General features: G+C 35.6%; 1 protein-coding gene across 1 annotated transcript; it reads right to left on the minus strand.

Moving 5' to 3' along the window:
* Positions 1–5,648: 5,648 nt before the first annotated feature.
* Positions 5,649–24,501, minus strand: LOC149567029 (1,4-dihydroxy-2-naphthoyl-CoA thioesterase 2-like). The gene is made up of 3 exons (XM_089820250.1): positions 24,114–24,501; positions 21,773–21,964; positions 5,649–6,256 (listed from the first exon to the last, which is right to left on the minus strand). Exons 1-3 carry the CDS (start codon positions 24,276–24,278, stop codon positions 6,077–6,079), a joined length of 537 nt encoding a protein of 178 aa, XP_089676376.1. The 5' UTR covers positions 24,279–24,501; the 3' UTR covers positions 5,649–6,076.
* Between the last annotated feature and the right edge of the window lie 234 nt (positions 24,502–24,735).

Here is a 24,735-nt window from a genome sequence, read left to right on the forward strand (position 1 = left end):
CCAAATTTGTGACAATGATCTCATTGGATGTTGTGTCATTCGTGTTGAAGGTTGGGGTTACCTATACTTCTGCAGGCCCTTCTATGGCAATGTCGTCTATCACGGGAGGTATGCCCTTTGTAACTAGGGGACTTTCTCCCCAACATATAAGAATTCTAAGAGAGATTTGTCTAGTTCTAGTGGATTTGATCTTGCATTGACACTACCCAAAAAGTCTTCTACGGTTCTTGGACAAGCTAAGATTGGGCCCTATTATGCTCAAACTATAAATATTGGTGAAGAAGTGGGAGTTGTTAACAGAAGGGTAAAGCCTTTTCTTGTTTGTCATTCTCTTCTTTTGAATCCAAAAAAATTAATTGTATTACATATTGACCAGAGGACAGAGGCTCTTTTTGAGGATGTTGTTATCTATCAATTTTAGGGGCTTCTCGCCTTCTCTCTAGGGGCTCCATTCTTGGATATCCAAACACTAGAAACCACATATTATAGACTTAGTTCAATTTTTCCCCTTTGGAAAAAGGTTTCTTCATTGCCAGATTTGGCAATCCAATGCATAGACAAGTCATTCTCTGTAATCACTTTTTTAAATGTGAAAAACACTTTCTCTGGTGGCTAAACCCTGGCAAAAGGACTTTAACCCTTCTTTTGAATCCTTTTGTAAAATGCAGCTTATATGGGTTTGTCTCTTCCTCTTTATCTCTAGTTGAATTCTATCCTTAAAGAGGTAGTTGAGGTTTTAGGAGATTTTTTTAATGGTGGACTCCAATTCTTCAAATATCTTTCATTACACCTATGCACGAAATCGTGTTTACATAGATGCTTCTAAAGGTCTTCCAACATAGATTAAACTTTGTTCTCTAATGAGATCCTGGATCAAGCCTCTAGATTATGAAGGTCTTCCTTTTAGATATAAAAAAATGCTTTAAGATGGGTCATATGGTGGCTACATGTGATTTTGAAAGAGTTAGGGCAAAGAAGCACTCTTCATGTTGGAAGGGATCTTCCTTGTAGCATCATACAATGGTTAAAAACTCCTTATAGAGGATGAAATTCCTACAATTGTCTCGCAAGCTTTTGGTGGTTCAGATCGGTGCATGGTTGTGCACTTGTCCTTGTGTTGGATATGACAATGGTTGTTGGCTTATAATAGCTAGATGTGGGCATGGAGAGTGTTGCTAGTCAAACAAGCTCTGATCACAATAGGATTGTTGGATTTGTGTATGTTCGCTTTGTCCAATAAATTGTTAGAGTTTCTGTTGGAGATGGTAATGTCCAACATGATAATGTTATGCTTGTTGTTATTGCATCTACCCAACATAATTCGAATGGGGATCCTCTAGTGGAGGTTTCTAATATTGAAACTATTCAGAAATAGACTCTTGTGTTATTGGGTCTATGGATACTCAAGTTTGGCACTCTAAAGTTTCTATGTGGAGGAGGTTTGGATCCAGTTTATTAGAAAATATCATAAGAAGTCTTCTCCTCGATTTGACATGACCCTTCAATCCTAAAAGAAGGGAGGCAAAGGAAAATCCTATTTTTTTCTTTTATATTGCAAGTTGTGGGTTCCTATTTTTAAAACCCAATGGAGTGTGTAATGTGTGTTTCTCTATATTATTGATGTTCTAGGTGTCTACCCGTTAAGATGCTCTGGTGGCGTTTCATTTTGGGGTTCATTACATATCTTTATGTTCTGTTGTTGTAAAGGATTCTAGGTCCATAAAAACTATTTTAACATTAACCAAAAATGCGCAAAACTAAAAGATAGGTTGCACATAAGAGATTTTTGTACCATGCTATCGTGTGACCCAAATATAGGTCATATATAAGATAAACGTGTTACACAACATAATCACCAAAAGATAACAAAAGAGAGATATTCCAAGGCCAATAGGAACGCCATAACCTAAAACATTTCTTGATCTAAAAAAAATCAACACAAACTAAAGGACAACACCAAGTAGCATCCATTACAAATTGAATACAATTGGCATACCAAAAATTTCAGATATACTACTTAAATGTCCGGATAGCAAAGATACTTGGAATGAACTCTATAAAGTACTTAATGATATCCATCCAATCTTCATATTACTACACCCACCAAATACTATAGATGTGTCATTCATTACCATAATATATTGCATAGAATAGACAAAATTTGTACATCACCAAAAGCGCAACCATCAAGTACATAGGTTTCGACATCAATGACAACAACAACATCTCAGCAAATCCATGTGCTTCACCAATCGAGTTTGGACATTAAATCTCACTAATCTTTGATTGGTTCTGCTTCTTACCATTGTTTGCCTTTGTGGGGTTCCCATAAAAGCTTCCTTTTTTATGTGTTATTATAATTTGGACTTTTCCACCACAAGGAACCTTATCATTGTCGATAGACATCTTCAAGAATATGCTTGTGTTAGTATTGGGCTTTACATGAACTCTATAGTTATATGTAATAATGTTGGTAATATGGTTGTGCATATGATGATTGACCACTATGTTAGTGGTAATTTTTATGCAGTTGTTTCTCTAGGTGGTTTTTGATGTTTTCCTATTGTTAGTGTATCACTTGTCCTTATACTCTTACGTTGTGGCCTTGTAAGAGTTATTACCCTTATTTTGTTGTTGATTAATATCAAAAACTCTTACTCACATGGCAATACTCATTCAAATGTATGTCCTTTTGCAAGCTAGAAAAAAATTCTTAAATTGCATCTAACACTTAAATACAATGCTTGATTTAAAAGGAATAAAACAATTTTGACTATAGAAACAGCATGGAGAAAGCTTATTTTCAAAGCACTAACAAAATATTCTCAAAAAAATATTAAAATTTCAATAAATGTAGATGAAGAAAAGAATAATGATTGGTAACTTAGTTGTAGCCTTATTAATTTATTTCAAATATCAAGTGCATCACCTATACATATACCTAAAATACACTATGCAAACAAATAATACCAAGTTTTTGTGAACATCCAACTTACCCTTTCTTGCTCTATCAAAATTAATACAATTATTCAAAACTATCAATATCAATGAAGACCAAATCTTTAGTGTTTCTTTTCCTATAAATTAAGGACTTGTTTCTTCTTCTTTTTTCATAATTGTGTTACATGAGAATGCCTATGGTTCTAAGAAAATATGGAAAAGGATTATCAGCATTATAGTTAATTTAGAGTACTAGCTCTTTTACAAAATTTATGGAATACAATAAATAAAGGTTGAACAAAACCAATAGCAATGCATGAAACTTAAATTGTAATAAAAATAAAATATTTTTCTTGGTTCTTTAAAATAGTAACATCAAATTAAAGGTAAAATAAAACCACAAAATACATTAGATTGTTTTTTATTGAATATCTGAGACAGCTAATATTTTTATTTATCAAAATACTATTATTAGAAAACAAGTTCTACATTTAGATAGAAAACAAAATTCACCTTATTCTTCACCTCACTCAAACTTTGAGTTTTGTTGATTGTTATACATTTCCTTTTTCCTTCCATGATAGGAACTAGTAAAGCTACGTACGGGACTTGACTACTTATCAAACAATTAACCCTGTAATCATCAAATTTGAAGGGATTCAAACATTATAAGATATAGCGTTATTTGATATAGAAAAACCATGTCCATTTGTTACACTGAAAAATGTGCTTTCTCGATTAAAAGAGTTAAAATAGGTGAATCTTTAAAAAGTCAACAAGACATGAGAGAAAACTGCTCTTAGTTTTATCTGTGGAGATGGTTGAATCTAAAGAGGAAATGTTATGCAAATTAAAAGAACATTTAGACAAGAAATGAGATAACTATTAGTTTAATGAGTGAAGAAATCAGATAACTCTTAGTTTAATGAGTGAAGATGCATAGATCTTAAGAAAAGGGTATTGAGACATAAAATTAGACTAGTATGTTTGATGACTGGAATGAGATGTTCAGATCTTGAAAATTCCGTCATGGTTCCACTCTTCTCTTAAGATACAATTCATATTAGGCAAAGGGTATGCTTAATCTTGATGTTGAAGCTTCAAATCCAATTTGACCACAACTTGTGGCAATTTGCTTGAAAATAAGAAGCAACTAATGACACCAACTCTTTTGATTCCCAATTCATGAAAACGTCTAAACTTTTTTGTTTTTCTAGTTCTATTTATAATATCCACTGTTCACAATGATGTGTAACCTGCCTTGTGAGGCAAGTGTTTTAGGGATGTTATGTGATTTGAAGGCCACCAAAGTCCTAATTGGGTTACTTAGGCACACAAGTGCTAGTATATGGATTAGAAGTATAGGTTAATGGAACCTCAAGTTTGAAATGTAGTCAAAAAAATCTTAAAATGTGTAATCATAAACAATTTCAAAAGTAAGGCTTCAATTCCATCTTAATTGGTCATAAAGATATACATATTTTCCCTCCAGAAACAGTGTAATAACCAAGTCATTATGTTGCTTGAAAAAATGGAAAACATTCATTGCGGAGCTACAAGGATGGAAAGTTGCATAGACAGAAAAACAAATGGATGTGTAGCTAGGATATTACCTAATGGATGTCCAAACATGAAAAAAGACAAAAGTTATGTGAATGTGATACTAGAGCAATCATGTAGAGGAAAAAACAAAAAATGACAGCTCCATATTACACAATTCTTGATCTTATATACAAGCATTGGGAAAGAACATGTACATGGGGGTTGAAATCAAATGTAAGATGAAGATCATCATTGCTCAAGTAAGAACTCTCACATTAACTCAAATGTGAGATAAACAAATGAACAATCTAAAGAAGAGTGGAAAGAAAGTGTGTGTATTGTTTTGCACCATTAGAGCTAAGGTATATGGACATCTAAATCCATTATGAAGACATAGATAGTTGCTTGGATCACAAGGAGCTCACTAGAAATTAAAGCTTGATAAAACGATGCAACATTGTAAGAGATTAAGCCAAATTCAAGTCCTACACAAATTTGAGGTAAGGTAAAAGACCCTTTAGTCTTTTGGCTATTAATTAGAACTCTCTTCACTTGTATAGGGACGTTTAATAGCTTAAATTATTGAGAACTTGAAGGGGCCAAAGACACTTTATGCTTGACCATGTATCACCACCTTAATAATTTTCACCAGTTCATATAATATTTTACTTCCCAAAAAACACAGCTTGAACCACCTCTTTTAATTTTCCTTAGCTTAATAAGTTAAAAATATATAATCACAACATTGGACCTGATGTATCAGATTGCCTCAGGGATTCGGATTATATACGGCCCCCTTGAATAACATCCATAATAGGATAAAATTGAAAAATCTTCAGGTCTAGCTAAAATTTTCAATTTGTGGTTGACACTTCCATATATATTACAGGTAATGCTAATTTACAAGACTTACCACTGGTGATATTTCTATGGCCCCTTTAAGTGAGAGCGATTGCTATGTTCTCATTTACAATAGTAGCGCTAACACCTATGACTTGATAAGTTTGCAAAGATTTTCATCCTGCTATAGGGAATTTTTCATTACTGATTGTCTTCTCTTTTATATCTTTACTTGTTCATGAAGATCTTCCCCATAATGTAATTATGCATCTATCCCATACACACAAGTATTTAGTCAATGTAACAAGAAATGAGAACTCCATGGAAGGATCAAATGCAACATTCATTCTTTGCTCCTAGCAAGAAATCAAGGCTCTCAGAATTCTCATGCGATCCCCCCATATCCTCAGATCTGAACTGCTTCCATTTTGACTTGTCAAACAAGAAAACAACATACCCATGAGCATTGCAGTTAAAAGTGGAACATTTATGAAGAATAGGCCCCAACAGTTGGGAAATACGTATCCCTCCACTATATCTACTGTAACATTTAATTTTACCTATTAGGGGACCTAAATAGTACCTCAAACAAGTAGCGATAAGTCACAAATGTCTCATGGCTGCCACAAACTGAGTAAATTGTTTTATAAGGACTCTTCAAAGCTTCAAATGTAATTTTAAAATATTTTAAGATGACAACATTTTCTTGAATGCTGATGAAGTCAACGATTTCACATTTCTAGTTGAATGCTGGTTACAAACTTGAAGGTATTTTAACAGCTTCTGGGGCTCTAGATGCACCTAAAGACACTGGTGGGCCGATTAAAAATGTTACTCTTGAAACAGCTAAAAGAGAGTTCTTGGGTAAAGTAGACGAATCTGTTCGTGAAGAAACATCTGACGCCGGAATTTTCCAGAATTTCACCTCCCATACCTGCCACATTGTTTCTATCAATGCAAAATAAAGAAAAATGAAATCCAACTGAACAATTAATTTATATTAAGAATCTATGAAAACGAAAAAAAGAAAAACCAGTTTCCACAATCGATAAATGATTCCTATACAGGAAATTTTACACAATAAATTTTCTGGAGGAAATTGTATGAGAAAATCCCTGTAGCACAGTTTCTTCTGCAAAGGCATTATTAAATGGTTATAATTATAATGATACAGGACAGATATGGCTAAAGCAATTATAGAAGCAAATATGACAGGAAAATACATCAGAAGAACCATACTGGTACATATGTATGACTTCAAAAAATGGTCCTTGTAGAGAGGTGAGAAAAACAAGACTCCTGCAGTCTTAGCAGATGTGGTGGTTTCTAAGGCTAAGGGCCCTATGGGACACATAAACATTATGGGTGATATTCAAAAGATTGCTAAAACAAACATAAATTGATGAAGATTACTGAGCCTTGTAGAATTCTCATGGTTTGCAAATTCTCTGAGTACTCTCCAAGTTGTTAGTACTCTCAAAATTTTGGCTGAGTACTCACAAGTTTAACTCTTGCACTTTTGTAGACAAAAACTATGGGTTAAAATGTGTTTTTAACTTTTTCTTTTGCTATAAAACCATGCATTTTCTCTTCCAAAATGTCAATTTTTAATTTAATATATTTTGTAATTAAATTTTACAAACAAATATGGTTCTTTAAGAGATTTAAATTTTTAGTTATTTCCAAATTGCCACCAAATCTTTGCCAAGTTTTACATTTTGGACTTCCGGACGAGTCTGCAAACTATGCCCTCTTTAACTTGAGAGGGTTGAACGTTATGTAGACCAGGGATAAAATTGTTTAGAATTCAACTTCAATTTCCAACTCCTTGTCAGCGGATAGAGTTGTCCCTATGGTCAGTTATTTAAAGACTTGTACATTCTAGAAAGAGAGAAGAGACATGAATAAAAATTCTCAGCATATGAAACATGTCACTTAAAGTACTACGTTAAAAATAATATAAGGATGGATGTCAAACCCCAAGTACTTATGTTTAATGGTGCAGGGGCACATGGGAACAACAAGCAAATCATGAAGACTACGAAGGAATGGAAGACACCTAATGGCTATCAGAGGTCTAAGGAGGTCAAAGGGATCCTAAATGATGCAAATCATATCAACTATGATGTATTGGCTCCTATAATGGTTTAAATACCATGAAATGGCTTTGAATGAAATAATATCCTTAAAAGGATTAAACGAATGTAATTTGGACCATTAGTGTCCCAATGTGTTAGGAGGTTCTAGGAGGTTAGTTGGGTTTAAATAAATAATAAAAAGCCTTCTAAGAGTTGGAGACACCTTAGTGAGGAAATCTAATAAGTTTTAGTTTATTTTCACAGTTTAAAACTTGAAATGTTCAAGGCATAACGGCTAGTAGTCATTTTGGAGGGAAATGGAGTTTTGGTGGTTAAAACACTCAACTACTCCCTCAAACTGATTGGAAGAGGTTGGGGAATTTAAGATTGAATGTTATTTGTATTTGGAACTCCATTGTACGGGCAAGGAAGCCTGGAGTCTACGGACAGCACAAAGAATCAATGAAATACATGTTTTGGATCAGCAAATCCATTGTTTTGCATTGATTTTCTTATTTTGGGTTAAAGATCTAACATAGAACAGTTCTGGAAGGTTTCAATAGGTTATTTGAAGGCTTTGTTACACGTTTTAGAGGGTTTGAGAGTCATTTTAGATGACTGTACTTTCATAATCAGCAAATTAGTTTGAATTTCTGAGTTTTCCTTTCCTTGTTTTGAAGCTTTCTTGGTAACTAACACCCATCCCATGGACTCAAAGCCCTAGAATCCATGGAATGATGTATACCAACCTTGTATCATATGAATCTAACTTGATACTTACAGAAAATTGATTGGAAAGTGTGATCACAGGCTGGAACTAAGAGTGTTCCTTTGGAAAATGATGGCACAAGTGTAGCAGCAGGAGTTTGGGTTGAAAGATGTGGCTTTTTTATGATTGGAGTAGTCTTATCTGGTGGATTTAATGGTGAATCATCACCAGTTGATCTTGGAAAGGTTTGGAAGAATGAGATTGGAGAAACCCTCAAAACAAGGGTTTGAAGCAACCAAATTGGGGCTTTTGGTGTTCCTGGTGTTTTGGGTCTAATTCCTCTTAGATTTAGAGGTTTTGGGACATTTCTTGAGACTGTCCAAGAGTTGAGACCTTGGTGATATTTCTGGGTGGTAGTTGCTTTGTTAAATCACCTACTTTTGAGTGTATTTGCAGGGGTACAGGCTGAGATCTCCTATTTTGTCTAAAAGACCAATCCCTGAATTTGGGATATGTTATTAAATGGCCAAAAGGGTATATTGGTTTTAGTTTTCCATGTGTTTTGGGAAAGTTTTGTGTTTGAAGACCAAAAAGGTTGCTGCTGGGCTAATTGCTGATTTCTAGGCCTCTAGGCCAGTTTTGAGTCTTTTTGCCTTTGTGAGTGGGAGATAGGTCAAGAAACTTTGAAATCACCTTAATCTACCATCATATACCTCAAATACCTCAAATTCATCATTGGTTTGTATTTAGAGTCACCTTGGTTGGGTTGAATCTCTTAAAGCCATTTGAGCACTTTGGGGAGTAACTGGGTTTAGAAGCCAATTTGAGTAACTTAACTTGTGTAAAAGGTCCATCACCCTTTCCTTTGCATCATTTAACATGTGTTCTTCATCCACTCAAAGGAGCTTCTCTCTCCTACCAATGAATGTCATGTGTTATGTTAATGCACAGAGCCTGGTTTTGTTGGAAAACACCTCATCTGGTCTCTTTAAGGGTTCAAAGGATGGTCATGTATCTCCCTCAAGATCTAGGGTTAACAAGAGTAATAGCCTGTGCCCTAAGGACGCTACCCACGGAACAGCACATGCAGTTGAGAGGAAGAAAGCACCATTGACAGTAAGAGGCACTTTAATGAAGTATTTGTTCAAGTTGAGGCTTTCATATACATCGATGTTGAAAATACTGATGATTCAGGCAGCATTTCTTGGAAAGGCTCTCTGGCTTATCCATCATCTGCAGAATTGAAGGGGGAAATTACTTGAAAGGCCAAGTCCAAGCAAACTAGTAGATCTGGGCAATTTTGCACAAAGTGGCAGCAACTTGGGTGGGGTTATTCTGTCATTTCGATTATATGATAAGGTGGTTGAGTGCAAAGAAAATATGCTGGAGCATACAACTATTTGCAAATTCAAGAAATGGTAGCCCAAATTATACAAAATATATCAGTGGATCTTACAGAAGTGGAAATAGTATCTGGAGGATAAATGATATATTTATCCTTGTGCTCGGGATTTTTTTAATTCTTGAATTTTGTTCTTTAAAAGATAAGGAGCTCAGCTAAAAGTTTGGAGCATGGAATTTGAAAGATAATTTTCCAGGCAAAAAAATTTTGGCCTCCAACCTTCAACCTCTGAACTGGATCCTTTTCAATTGTATTGATTTGGGTAAGATTACTAAGATATACTTACCTTTGCAATATTACAGGCTTCCACGGATATTAACAATTGGGAATGCTCTTGGGAGGTTTTATTGTTTATCAGATGAGACTGGCTTGACAAACCTGAACAAGTATGCTTGGCTTTGGTGCGGAGATGGATATCTTTAAGGGCTTTCTAGCTGAAAGCTCTCTTAAGATTGAAAATAGAAGTTGGAGAAATATCCAGTGAAAATTGCTTTTCGGTGCAGACACTGTTTTCCCCAGGGGCACCAAGCCTCCCAGTGCAATAAAAGACTTCAAGAAAGAGTTTGCTAAGCAGGGAAGAAAAAGCATACCCAAACCTTTCAAACCCACTTGGTGGACCAGTGTGGAACCTTACAACCACTTGATTATTTCATTGTGGATAATTCACAAAAGGCTCAACAAGAAGGGTCAACGTCCCTAATAGATCCCCCTCCTCAAGTAGAGAAGGAAGCTCCTTTCCAGAATCAAATGTTGATTTGGTCCCTAAAAATCTGGAGGTACATAGGTGGACCTAGAACTATACAAGATTCGGATCTTGATGCAAAACAGCAAGAAACTAATCTTGAAATCTTAGTTGGAGAACTCAGCTTCTCCAGCATCAGAGGAAGAGCAACATGGAAAAGAGGCATCTATGGGGTCAGACCTTGACTTGGCGTTGCAGTTTTTTATCCCATCTAAGAATGACTGGGTTGAAGTTAAAAAAATGAAAAGGATAGAGCAAGTAAGAAATTATCATTTCAGATTTCAAATAGATGCTTCAATAAGGAATATTTCTCCTATGCATTATGGAGCCAAAGATTCATACACTGCTTGTTATAGTTGAGTGGTTCATTTGGTAGTTCTTCTAAGGGAAAAAATGCACTTATCACAATATTTATATGATTGGGGAGGCCATACTGGTGGGTTTCGATAAGTGGCTAAGAAGGAAAGGCCTTTCAATTCCTGTGAGGAAGGAAAGATCATCTCTTGTTTTTGCCTGATATTCAAAGCTTGTGCAGCTAGTTGCTATATCTAGATGATTCAACGTATAGGCAATAGGTTTGATTAAGCTTGAGCTCCCTGTTTATCAAATAGGGTAAAGTTCAGATTTTTATATTTTTTGGTTCTTTGTCACCATAAGCTGGTGCCTTCACACTTGATATGTATAACCATTTATTGGTAGTTAATATTAAGGATAAGGATCAACCCCTCAATTTATGGATCAATAAATAAACGTAAATTTGTGATGGATTAATAGAGTTCCACGGCAATGTCCAGGAAATTTAATTTATTGGTCTGTTGCTTTGAGCATGCCTGGACATTGGCATACATACCTCTAGAATCTCATTACAAAAAGGTTAATACAACAAGAGGAAAGTTTGAGAGTACAATTGTGACCATTATTATCAATCAGAATGTTAGAAAGAATTTATGCTCTCTTTATAGCATCTAGGTTTACTAATTAGCCATTAAAAAGCTAACATGATCTAAAACATGAAGCCAGTAATAGTATAAATAAAGTTCTTCTCCTTCCTAGCTTACACAACTTAGTTGTTAAATAGTACCAGTCTCACTTCAATCTACTGTCAGCTGATATTGACGCAGTCAAGGCAGGAGAATCCCCAAAGGAGACTCTCCTACCTCGCAGCTAAAGGCAACACAGCTGATTTCATTCAACTGACCTGCAACATTTAGTTTACAGATTTACAACAGACATGCCTCATTACTAAGGACACAAGCCTTATTCCTGATCATCACTAATTCATCACCTTCCAATTTGTGATTACTCCTTACTGCCTCTAAAAAAGAACTACGGCCCTACTTATATCCAAAATTGCCAACCACAAGTCGGCTTATCTGATCATGAATCATTACAATGACGAAAATGTACAACAACATTTAGGTCAGGGCCCAAATCCATAAGAACTCAATCAGATCGATATGCCAAGTGACTATACACAGAGGTTTATGAAATTTCCCAAATGGATATTTGCTCTGATGCTGCTATAATGTTTGATTATATAAATTATATTTTCCTATAGATTTTTCTTTGATCTTATAGAGCTAGACAAAAGTTGCAGAAGAATATTGTTTCTTTTTGTATTTTTCAGAATAAAGGTATTACAATGAATAAATAATAGTGGCTCATAAAACAGAAGTAATAGAAATCATATGCAGCAATACATACTAATCTGGAAATGATTCTAAAACCGTACCAACAGAGCCTGATTTATTTCAGAATAGTACCCATATAGATGTACTTCAAACAAGGTTGCCGCCCGCTGAAGATGGGAACCAGCTACAGTGAAACAAGTTCAAATGATAAAGCCAAAGCTGCTGCAATAAAACAAATCCAATCTGCTACAAATAAACACCCCAGAATTCCTCACGTGAGCTGCTATAAAGAAACACCAGGCTGAACCAAAGTGGCCGCCTTCCCTAAAAATCCACTGCTTGCAAAGTGTGACTGTAATACTAAAAATTGATCCTCTACCTTGATCAAACTGTATGCACAAGAACCTTCGAATCTGATCTTGTTGAGGTCTACGTCCCAACAAATCTGCTCTCAACACTAGGGTTTGCGTCCTAGGTAAGGAATGCTCTTCCAAAGCAATGGTGTCCAAAATAGGTTGACAAAATGATAAAAGATACTCACCTTTAGGTTACCATCTCCTTATATCCCCTCTCCGAGACAAATCGAACCCTAAAAGAACCCTAAAGTGGATTTCATTTGAACTTTATAATATAACATTATTTTCCCAATAAAGGTGTCCAAATAGAAGGAAATCATTACTTTATTAATAACAAATAGCTCCAAGCATCAAATAAGTCTCGGCAAATGATAATCAAATAGTAGAGACTGAGCTCTTTCCAACGAGCTATCACACATAGGCAAATCGATCCAAATGGAGCCAGAAAACTCCTTATTACTCCAAAATGGCTAAACACTTAGCCTTATTTAAATTATTAAAATGCTAACTTAGGAGAATATTTAAATATATAAAAATATTTCCCAATTAGCCAAGGAACAACCCAAACACCTCTAAAACATGAAACAGAGTTTGTCACTTGCCAGTGACTAATGCCAAACAACCTAGGCCAACTAGCAGTCTCACCCTCAAATCTAGGGATACTCCTAAAAAATAGGGAACACACCCAAAATCTCTTGAAAAGACCGGGAGGTGATCTCATAGAACCTCAACTCTGGAGACGTCACCACCTCCTAAAAGGTAGGAATGTCCTCCTACAATCAAGGAACTACCTCAAGGAACTGCTCTCAATTGATATACTACTGCCTGTAATACCAAATCCGAATGCTAAAAACCTTGACTGAGTTCCTGATCACCATTGCCAGCCTACGAGACTCCATAATAGGTTAACTTTCATGTCACTGCTAGACAAAGCTAAAGAGGGGACATGACAGTTTAACACAAACATTTCAGTCTCGAACATTGTGTCACCGATCATCGAGGATCGTCAGATGCCATTGCAAGATGAATCTTTCCACCCTAGCCATTAGATTAGAAAGAATAATATAGGACCGAACCAATCATAAGATAACTTCATAAGGAAAGAACAGATCGAGTTGTGAAGCTAGACATAGGATCATCCTAATGTCTACAACACTCCATAAGGATTGCATAAGATAACAAGCCAATTGGAAAGATTGCTACATAAGACATCTAAACTGGGAAACAAGAACAAGAACAGAAAGAAAATGTTTTTGGTTAATGCAAGATTACCAACTGCCCAATGATGCTCCTGCATTAGACATCCTAGGTGAATAGAAAATGTTCCATAAGAGGAACTTATGAACTTCTGATAGGATTCAAAACATAAATCCCATGCTCATTCTTAATCCAAATATCTTCTTTGTCTACAATAGTCATGATCTGCAAATGGCTACTCCTATTGTTGTTGTATCCAAACTTCATAAACCCAATAGTATACCACCCCTCTTCATTAACACTCTGTTATTGCTTTCATTACCTCTTCTCTAATCATCCAACTTACATAAATTGCTTCTACCTTTGTTACTCAACCAGCCAAAAATCAATGTCTACTTCCTTTTACCCATGTCATAATTTAATGACTTCCCTTGACTTCCCTTCCTTAGATCTGATAAGAAGATCCTTTTTCAATTTCAACCTCAGTTACCTCTTCAACCACCTATTGTGTATCCTTCATCTTCTGATCTACAATAGTCTAATCTCGTAAGGTGTAAGTTTTCATCATACTCAAGTTCTTAGTTTTCTTCCCTTCCTCCTTCAAAGGAATTAAAGCGAACTTTATTCTATCCTTCTCAATAGTAACTACATTTATTCAACAATCATGTATAGATCCTACATCATATTGCCAAGGTCTTCCTAACAAAACATGGAAAGCACTCATGTTAACCACATAAAGTAACAACTCATCCATACAAGGTCCAATGTTGAACTTCACCCAACGCTGTTCTTTAACTTCCACCATATGTTCATCATGAAACCAACAAACCTCATGTGAATAAGGGTGTTTAAGTCTCCTTAATCCAAGCTTTTGTACCATCTCTTCTTAGACAAGGTCATCAATACTACCACCATCCATTATCACCTTACAACATTTCCCTTGAGATTTGCAAATAGTTCAGAAAAAATTCCTTCTTTAAACAAGCTAAGATTCTTTGTTGCTCAACATAACTCTCTAACACATCAGAGATTACCCCATCTCAGGTGCAACCATAACTTTAACAGGTTCAGCTTCAGCCTATTCCTCATGTGCCACTAGGTTTTTTTTACGCATGCACCTGCTAAAACCCTTCGAACGTTGGAAAGCTCTATGTCCAACATTACCACATTTGAAACAAGTACTTTTGAACTCTTTGTTGCTGCTGCCTCTCCTAAGAATCTTCTCATCAAGTTCTTCAATTACTAACTTCTCTTTGCTTTTATCCCTTCCCCTAGGGTTGCCTTGTTTTCTTTTCACCTTATCTTCAGCCTTCAAAGCATACTGATAAGCATTCTCAATTGCACTTATTCTCAACATACTTATCTCGTCTTGAATGTTAAGTCTCAAGTCATTGAAGTATCTAGCCACTTTCTCCATATTTGATTGTCATCTTGTAGAGCTCTTTCGTGTACTCTTTTACACTCAAATACTTTTGCTACAAGTTCTACAAATTCTTGAACAATTCCAATTTGTAATCCTCTAGTATAAACTTGACCTTAAGTCTAGAAAACATAACTCTCCCCCTAGTAAGCTTGGGTTCACCATTATCCTCTTTGTCCTTTTGTAACTCTTTCTACCATAAGGCCGCGCAACTTTTCAATAGTTTGTGCTAACCTAAACCTTTGTGGATCCTTAACATCTTCAAGCTCAAAGTAATCTTCTAATTCGTTAATACAGTCTATCAAATCTTCAAAATGTAAAGAACCAGAAAAGTTAGATAATCTACTCGATGACTCTTACCAATTTGTGTCATAGCTCTCAATAATCTTTCTTCTTCGGCAGGGATTCTTCAACATTTTCAAGATCTTCAACAACTTCATATTCATCTTCAGTCTTAGGATTCCTCCTAAATCCAATCAAAGCATTATGAATCTCAGTCCTCATCTCATTTCTAAACTCCCCCATCATATGTTCCAACCTCCTAGAGTTCATCTTTCTAAGCAACATCTTGGCAAATCTCAGGTATAGCTTCCTTGGCTTCGACAATCTGACTACCAAGTATTGATTGCCTAACCCAATCTTGCGATCTACCAACAGTCTTGCAATTTGCCTCCAATCAAGGGTTTGTAAAGCCTTTTGCAACTACTAATCAGGCCACCAACCAATCCAACAACTCCTCTTGTGCTTCCTTTGTGCAAAAATCTGCAATTGTAGGTCAAGTCCAACTCTTCCACCCCACAACCAAGGTTTCTAGGATTCAAAACTCAAGAACGCAATCTGATCTAGTGTTACAATTCCCAAGGCGAGCCAAGCAAAACGAGGCAAACTACCTTAGGACTTGGACTCGACCAAGTCCTAGCCGAGTCTTTGCTAACTCTCACCAAGTCAGCTTACTCAACTAACTCGCCAAGTCCTATCAGCCTGACTCGGCCAGCAAACAACATCTAGAAAGGACAAAAAAATAAATTTTTTATGTTTTTTTTGGTATGTTAAGCATGAGTAAGACCTAAAAAGGTCATTCCATCACTTGCAAACACAAAGAATAGAGAAAGAAGAGTTGATGGAAAAGTATTGGGGTATTGGGATTCGACAGCAGTGATGGTAGTGGAGGAGGCTAGAGCATGAGGAGACCCAGTGCAGGACCTTGAGGCCGAGAGTAATGGATGCGACTCTGATGATGAGGATTATGAGGATGAGTATGAGGATGAGGATGATCATGATGAGCATTTCACTAAGGCTCAACCTCACACAAAGGGAGAGAGGATGGCTCTAAAGTCTTCCATGACCTATCTTAGGCCTACCCGTAGCAAGACATAGGCTCTATGAGCCTTTTTTATTATTCTATGGATATTGTAGACATTTGACAGTTACACTATATTTCAGATTTCTATTATGTTATTCAATTTAACTTTAAGTAATTTCTTTCAAAAATTTGCAGTTATACTTGCGTGATCTATGAAAAGTTGTATATGTGTGCAAAGTAGCTTATATTTATCTCAATTATTGTGTATTTGATATTAATTGGCTATATGATGCAAGAAAAAAACTTAAAATCCTTAAAAATCTTTGAATTTCATGGGTTTTTTAATTTTTCGAGTCCTTGCCGAGTCCATCTACCGAGACCAAGTCCAAGCCCAATTTGGGCCTGATCAAGTCTGAGCCGAGTCCAAGGCTGGTAACACTAATCTGATCGATCTTATTGTCAAAACTCCCATTTTTGTGCATAAGTAGAAACAAACCCTCTTTCAAACCTCCTTGTGCAAGTCCTTTGTGGAGGTAGGTCAAATCCCAAGTTATGCCACCCCACAAACAACAAATTTGCAACTTTGTAAGCTCGGGAACTCAGATTTGCAATCATAGAAATCACAACTTGTGCTTTGATACCACTTGACGCAGTCAAGGTGGGGGATTCCCCAAAGGAGACTGTCCTACCTTGCAGCTAGAGACAACCCAACGAAAATAACAATGGCAAATATTTCCACACCAGCAAATAGAAAAACATTAGATTTCATTCAATTGGCCTGCAAGATGCAGTTTCCAGATTGACAACAAACATACCTCATTACTATGACACAAGCCTTATTCCCAGTCATTCCTGATTCATCATCTTCCAATTCGTGATTACTTCCTTAACACCTCTAAACAAGAACTACGACTCTACTTATATACAAGATTTCCAACCAAAGTCAGCTTATCTGATCACAAATCCTTCCATTGAAAAAAAAATGTATTACAACATATAGTGTAAGGCCCCTTCTCTAGTGTCTTATTATAAATCCTAAATGTCATGGATGTGATAGAAAGCTAAGAAACGTTAGGGATGTAAGATGATATGTTTCAGTTATATTAGGTTGATATGTTGAGACCTTATTGAATTAAGGCTTGGGATGTCATGGTACTAGCCCCAAACTATGTAGAGGACTTCATAGTATCTTATGCTCTATTAGGATGATTCAACACTCACCCTTGTGAGAGGAAGTTGTTACTGGAATTGGGTAAGTGTCAGCATGGTCTGATTAAGTATGATGTGTACGTAATGAGTCAATTATTGTGCATGTAGTGGGAGGATAAATCAATATGTTGATGTTCTAGTAGGATAGATTATAAATGTAATGGTTGTATCCAATGATTGATTTTGGACCTATGTTGACATGATTATGCAAGCATCCTGCTTACCTGACATAATTGATTTTAAAGACATATACCTTATTATGTTTTATCTCTTAATGATAATGGGATACTGTGAGATACTAGTTGTGATGTTTACATTTTGGTAATTTGCACCCATGTTATGTGCTAAGACCTATTTTATAGACTTTGATGATTTAATAGTTATGGATTCAATATTTCATTACTATGATAGGTAATGGATTATGATGATATTCAAAATGTTAATTTGGTTAAGATATGCAGATTTTGATATTTCAATGTTTTTGAATATTTCCTATCAAAATGCTTAGAAAGGAAAGTTAAATGTGATAAGTGAATATGCTAATTAATGTGAATTATGCAATATTCAATTGTCATGCGCATATATACATGTCTTTTTATATGATTTTCTTTGGACTACTAATGCTCGAGTTTAGTGTGCAAGAAATTGAACCATGGAATCTAATCGGGGAAACAAGGCCCAAACTTATGTGAACACAATATAGCCAAGGTGAATCTTTGGAAGATTCAAAACCTCGCTGTGATGTGTTTATTTTGTAAATGTGTGTTTGCATGTGTATGTGATAAATTTAAATTCATGAGTAATTAGGGACATGTCATTGCAATGTGTAATGTGTTTTAATGTGTCACTTGACACTTGTAATTGTCTATGCGTAGATGACATGTCAATTAGGTTTTTGATAATGAGGCCACTTAACCTAAAAATCAATCCTCATTCTACACTTGAGCAAACTCACTTGGGAGAGTGTTAGGATGGGTCACCATCATGTGAATTTCGAATTCAAACTTAACAAGGATTTTAGAGGGCCTAAATGTGGTCCCAAAGTGCTATTTTTGTGAAAATAAGCCACCCACATGATAGTATTACATGTTAGGTGTCTAAATTTAACCATTTAAGTGCCTAGCTAACTTAGGCGACTTCTTAAACAATGCATTCTTCAACCAATTCGAAATGGGGTTATCCCATGATCTTACCCCCACTTTTCCAATTAGTCAAAGTTGCAATTTTGGCAGGGACAAGAGTGTAAGAAATAGGGGCTTGATGTTTTTGCCAAAAATGTGATAGTGGGTGGGATAGTTGAGGAGACTTTTTAGAGGGCTTGTGACAAACTAGTAGAGTGTTCACCCACTCTCTCAGTTTAAAGACAATTAGGGTTTTGGAGGGAAAAGCTAAGGAAGGGAGCTCTTCAACAACTATCATTACCATTTGCTTGGATTCAAGGTTGGTGTTCATGCCATTGTTTCTCATTGAAGCTTGCATTATGGTGTTGAATCTATGTTCATGGAGAAATATAATTATGCATTATGTGTTGTGTTGTAAATATTGTGGTGTGTTATTTGTTGCATTTTGTTTTCTTGGGTTTTTCCTCAGTACCTTGTCTGAAGAAAAAAAAAAAATATATATATATATATATATATATATATATATATATATATATATATATATAAACAATAACTAATTAGAAGTAACTTATGCATAAAAATGTGATTAGGAAGACCCATATAAATCATGTGACCTTATGTCACAAGTTCTCATTTTCAAAAAGAAATACAATATAAATTGCTTGTACTTGAAGACATGTTAGTATCTCACAAAAATAATAAATATATTAAACAAAAACACGTATACTAACCACACCCATATATCACATATAAAACTTAGTGTGGTACGTAATATAACAAAGTGCATATTTATAAAAGTGACCCCTTTACCCTCCTAACCAACCCACTCCCATCAATTTGCCCAAAAACGCATACCAAAGGCCCTTGTTAGGCACATGAAACTTCCCTTTTCTAATCAGGAGGGCACTATCCTAAAATCCTAGGACAGGCCGCCACCACCCCAATTTCCAAGGAAGCTAGGATGCATTAAAACCAAAGAACATGGCGATTTGGCCAAGTTGGAAGATTAATGGTCAGCCATGGTTAACTTGGTTAATGCGCCCAATCACGCATGGATTGAAGTGAGCTAGTATGATTCACTAGGGATAAAGGAACTTGGCACATGAGCCTAGGCGCTTAGGAAGTGAACCCAAGGAAGTGTTGAGCGCTTCAGAGTAGAACGTTAAAGAGTGTAGGATGAAATGAAAATCAAGTATGGATTTTAAAGAATGTAGTTAGGATTTGGGAAAAAGGGTGTGATAGTGGATAATAGCGAAGGGTTTTGTATTAGGTAAACAGGAGTTTTTGGGAATAATATTAAGTGTGTTTAAAAGTTAGGAGTTTATGGATATAGTTAGGAATAGGAAATGAATTTAATATTATTCATGGATTAGTAAATCAGAGAATAGAGTGATTAATTGTTTATCGTCATGTCAAAATTGTTTAAGTCCAACTTTGACATGTTCTATTTTTGTACCATATGTTAATATTGACATCCATGTTATTAGCATACTATTCAAAACCCGGTATACACTTAGAATAATTGATATAAATACATGCATTATTTAATGAGCATTGGAGGACAGAAAACTGTACATATGTAAATACGATATGTAAAAATAGAGAGGCAAATATGTATGAATTAACCACCTAAGAACCTTGTAATTAGGTATTATATAATGTATCCTAAGTTTATAAGTTGAATGCATGTACAAAACATATACTATAAAAATAAGTTATATAGAGGTTGGAATCTGATAGGTGTATGGATTTGATTCTTGGATACTAGAGTTTCAAATGAAACGAATCTTCTTACTATGTCACCAACTAGAATTATAAATTAAATCAACTATGTCCTAAAGGTCAACCAATCTAAAGGATCACTTTCAGTTTAGTGATTAAAGTTGTATCACCTGCATAACGTAATTGTTACCCGAAGACCCAGAATAGATGTATTCTGAACACCTTTCCATTCCGTAACCTTGTTGCAGCATGCACATGTCATTACGTATTTTGTTTATCTTTCAAAAAAAATAGTTGTGTTCCAACTCCTAGCTATTCCTTAACCTAGTTGATGATGTATAAGTCCGGATGTGATTTTCCCCATGATTATCTTTCAAAAAAAATTCTGTAGTTGTGTTTTTGCCCTGAAATTTTGGGCATGACATATAGGCAGGACCCAAATCCATAAGAACTCCATCAGACAAGGTTGATATGTCATGTTATTGTACATGGAGGTTCAACACAAACATATTAGCCTCGAACAATGTGTCACTAATCATCATGGATCGTGAAGTAGCATCGTAAGATAAATCTTTTCAACCTAGTCATTAGAACAGGAAGAACAAATATAGGACCGGACCACTCATAAGATAACTTCACAAGGAAAGAACAGATTGAGCTGTGAAGCTAGACATAGGATCATCGTGATGTTTAAAACACTCCATAAGAATCGCATAAAAATAACGAGCCAACTGGAACAATTGCTACCTAAAACCACCAGAACTGAGAAAACAGAACAAGAATTGAAAGGAAATATTTTTGATTGATCCAACTTCCAACCGTCCAGGGATGCTCTTGCATCAGATACGCAATTACAAAGGTCTTTCTATTCCACTGAATTCATACAGGAGTTGCACTCTACCACCCATTAAAATACAATGTAGTGCATCCAGGTTGCCAAAACTAAAACCTAATCTGTATTGCAGAAAATAAATCAAGGCTGTCTGCCAGGACAAGAAATTTGGGTTATTAGCACAGACGTACCCCAATTTGCTACAAGCCACAGGCTGAAAGGCTTTTAAAGTTTACCATAACAACTTTTCAAGATTATTGTAACAGCTAAGAATTGAACATTCAATCTTTGAAGCTCAAAGATGCTTATTAATTGGCACCTTCACTGTTGCAAAAGACCAAATAATCAATAAGACAAGAAGTTGTCCTGATTAATGTGAAGCTTTACATAATATCTGTACAATTTGGTACAGAACATTGTCATATATAACTCTGTTACACCTTTCTTTCTTTTGGGGGAATCATAGACACAAACCTAGATGCTTATCATATAGTGAATGATAGATATAGTTTCTTCTGCTACTGTGTTGCCTCAACATTTTTGAGATTAATATACCTATGGTTGTCTTTCTTAAATGCATTATCCTTTTGTCTGTGGTTATTCTCTAAGCCAGGGGAAAGAAGATTTGAGTGGGGAAAATGTGATTTAATTTCTATAATATTTTTGGGAAAAACTAGGAACATATCAAGAACTTCCTGAACATTAAGGTTAAAGATCGAGATGCCAACCTGAATTCTTTTGCCCAAAGTAATAGGCATTGCGCAGGCATAGACAGCCGTTCCCAGAGGAGCTGCTTTCAAATGGTTGATATTTAGCTCTATACCAGCAATCTTCCTATATCCAGAGGCAACATGAGCTCCAATACTTGCCAGCCCTTCTGCTATAAGTGATGTCACGCCTCCGTGAAGCACCTTGAAAGGCTGTTCATTTAGAATCATAATTCAGGCAAATTCAGTTAAAACTCTTGGATTATGAAAATTGCAGGCAATCATTAGACTCGTTTTATCTCATGACTGGATAACATTATTCAAGCATTTATACAATCTTAGACCAACTGATCCTGATAAATTACAGGCATGCACTATATAAATTTAGACTTTAAATTAGACTTCCATCTGGTCACAACATGATGTACTACAGAATGAACCACTTGTCATCAAGTTTGCACCACACCATATAATCGACCAATAAATAAACACAAATAATACCATTTCAACATTAGTATCTAGAATCAGAACGATCATGTTACTCTGTGTGCATAAATCACACAAGCTGAGCTAAATCACTTAAAAAAAGAAAATAATGAACAATCAATACAATCATTTAATCCCATAACTGAATCTTAAACCAACCAATCCAGAGATGTCTATTTTAGACTTCTGTGTGATACCAATATGGCATCAAACAAATTCTAGAACCATGTATTAGGAACATGCACTGCATCAATCTGATATCACCAGCATATAAGCATAACTAATATTATATAATTCCATCTTCAAAGCTTAAAACATCAAATTACCCCATTCTTTTACGGTTTATAAGAGAAACTTTATTCTATTCTATTATTTTACTGATAAATTATATAATTTAATCAAAAACATCATAAATAACTCACACAACTATTATAAAAAACTCTACACAGTAACTAGATTATTAAATCTTATAACTTCCCAATCCAAAATACATACCTACATCGCCCAGCCGATGTATAATCCAAAGGGCCAAAATACTAGTTTGCCAGCACCAAAGAGAAAAGGACTTGAAATCAAAACTAACTTAAAAGTCGATAAGTATAAGTTCCTACCTTTTCAATACAATTTGACTCAATGAATTGTGCTCTGATTTATTTTGGACAAGAAAACTACCAACCTGCCCATTAAATTCTGTTTCACATAAAATATGAGCCACATTTGCATATTCTGGACAGACAACTGTCAACCTGGCAATAAAATTCTGTTTCACATATAATATGAGTCACATTTGCATATTCTATGTAATGCTCTTTTTTCAAAATTAAGTCAATTTAAAATTTGAAAATTTTATTAAAGACTTTTTTAACTAATAGAAGATTTTTATCCACAAAGACATCTTGCCAGCCTTTAACACTCCATGGAGGCAACTGTGTGTCAACTGTTAATTCATACACAGTTGTATCTAGAAGATTATATTGAGACTGCATTCTGTCAAGATGAGACCATTAGACAGAAATTTATGTATATAGCCTTTGTAGATCAAGTGTGCGTAGGCTTTTTGAAGATTTGGAGCCTTCCGCATGCATAATATGTGGAAACAATGAGGTTGAAAGGTTAGAACGTAATAGTCGAGATGACATGTTTTTTATATTATTAAAGATAGTTTTTGTATTTGCATAAAAAACTATTGTACAATTAATTGCCCCGGTACTTTGTAGTTGTCATCTATTAATATGAATCGCAAGGTTATTGGCTAGACTCCCAACTTCGGAGCATTACAAAGGTTTGGTTTTCTTCCAAGCTTGGCAAAAAGTGCGATCAAAGGATTTTCAGATTTACCTACTTAATTTGGGAAAGAAGCATTTCGGCATGCAGGATAATCCCACGCACTTGACAGTACTAAAAACTAAGGGGTATACGTAACCTAAATGCCTTGGCGTTAAAACCTGTTCCTCCCCTACTAAAGCACAAAGGAGGCCTCCCTCCCAATTTTCTCTTCTCACGGCCCTTACCTGAAAACAACTTTTTGTTCCATTAATTTTACAGAGGAGCTAACAGCAGATTATTAATGAATATCAACGTGTTGAACCAATACGCACATTACTTTCAGTATTTTAGAAGGCTCTTATATCTTAAGATGTGTCGTCAAAATGCAACGGCACTACACTAATCTCTCTTCAACAACCATTTGACATTCCAACAATTTATTGCTTACAAACACAGTGCCCAAAGCTCGTTTTTTAAAATCCCAATCGCTACCCATCAGAAAATATGATCCACCAAGACAGAACTACAAAAAAAATAATAATAATAAGCATCCCACCTATAAATGTATATATTGACAGAGAATGAAACAGTAAAGGGATGAGAATCACACCTGACAACAGCTTTCTGTGATAGTAAGGTAGCCTGAAACACCGTTGGATGATATCGAATCAATCTGAAATCCAAAGGGCCTAAGGACTAAATCAGGTGGTGGTGAATCCATAATCATGGCTTCCGGGATTTTGCACTGCAGATAATTCTGTGTAAAGTCATCCATGCTGATTTCTTCTACAACCCAAATTTATTCAGGTATTATTCGAAAACCCACTTCTGCGATGGCACTGATTGAAGAAAATATCTGTCATTACGCTAAAAACTGCGTCTCTTGTGATATGATGACAGAGGAATGGAATGATGCCTCTGGTAAGATCGCAAACATGAAAGGGCGATAAGCTGGAATGAACTGTTCAGTGCCTCTCTCGCCCATCTCAACTTCCAATAGCATGCCTTACATCCTATCATTTTTCTTGTTTGGATGCAGCTCACCTAACCGGAAGAATCTAATATCCTTTCATGTGAAAAAATTCTTTAATATGGTTTCGCTTTCATTCTGAACAGCACAAATTTCGCTGTTCTTACCGGGACCCGCAATTGGCCGGGCAGTCAGACTAAAACGTAAGTATCTTAATCGTAGTTCATTTCTGTCTTGAACTGTACTGTACCCGAAAACCCAT

The sequence above is a fragment of the Cupressus sempervirens genome, chromosome 3 (genome assembly GCF_028749045.1).
Source record: "Cupressus sempervirens isolate cs-2001-9-10 chromosome 3, ASM2874904v1, whole genome shotgun sequence".
Lineage (NCBI taxonomy): Eukaryota > Viridiplantae > Streptophyta > Pinopsida > Cupressales > Cupressaceae > Cupressus > Cupressus sempervirens.

Excerpts from the sequence above, each read along its gene's own strand:
- LOC149567029 (XM_089820250.1), bottom strand. The coding sequence starts at position 24,278 with ATGGATGACTTTACACAGAATTATCTGCAGTGCAAAATCCCGGAAGCC. Across the intron at positions 21,965-24,113 it reads TCACAGAAAGCTGTTGTCAG|CCTTTCAAGGTGCTTCACGG; the intron begins GTGTGATTCTCA and ends CTAAATGAACAG. Across the intron at positions 6,257-21,772 it reads CTTTGGGCAAAAGAATTCAG|GTATGGGAGGTGAAATTCTG; the intron begins GTTGGCATCTCG and ends ACAATGTGGCAG.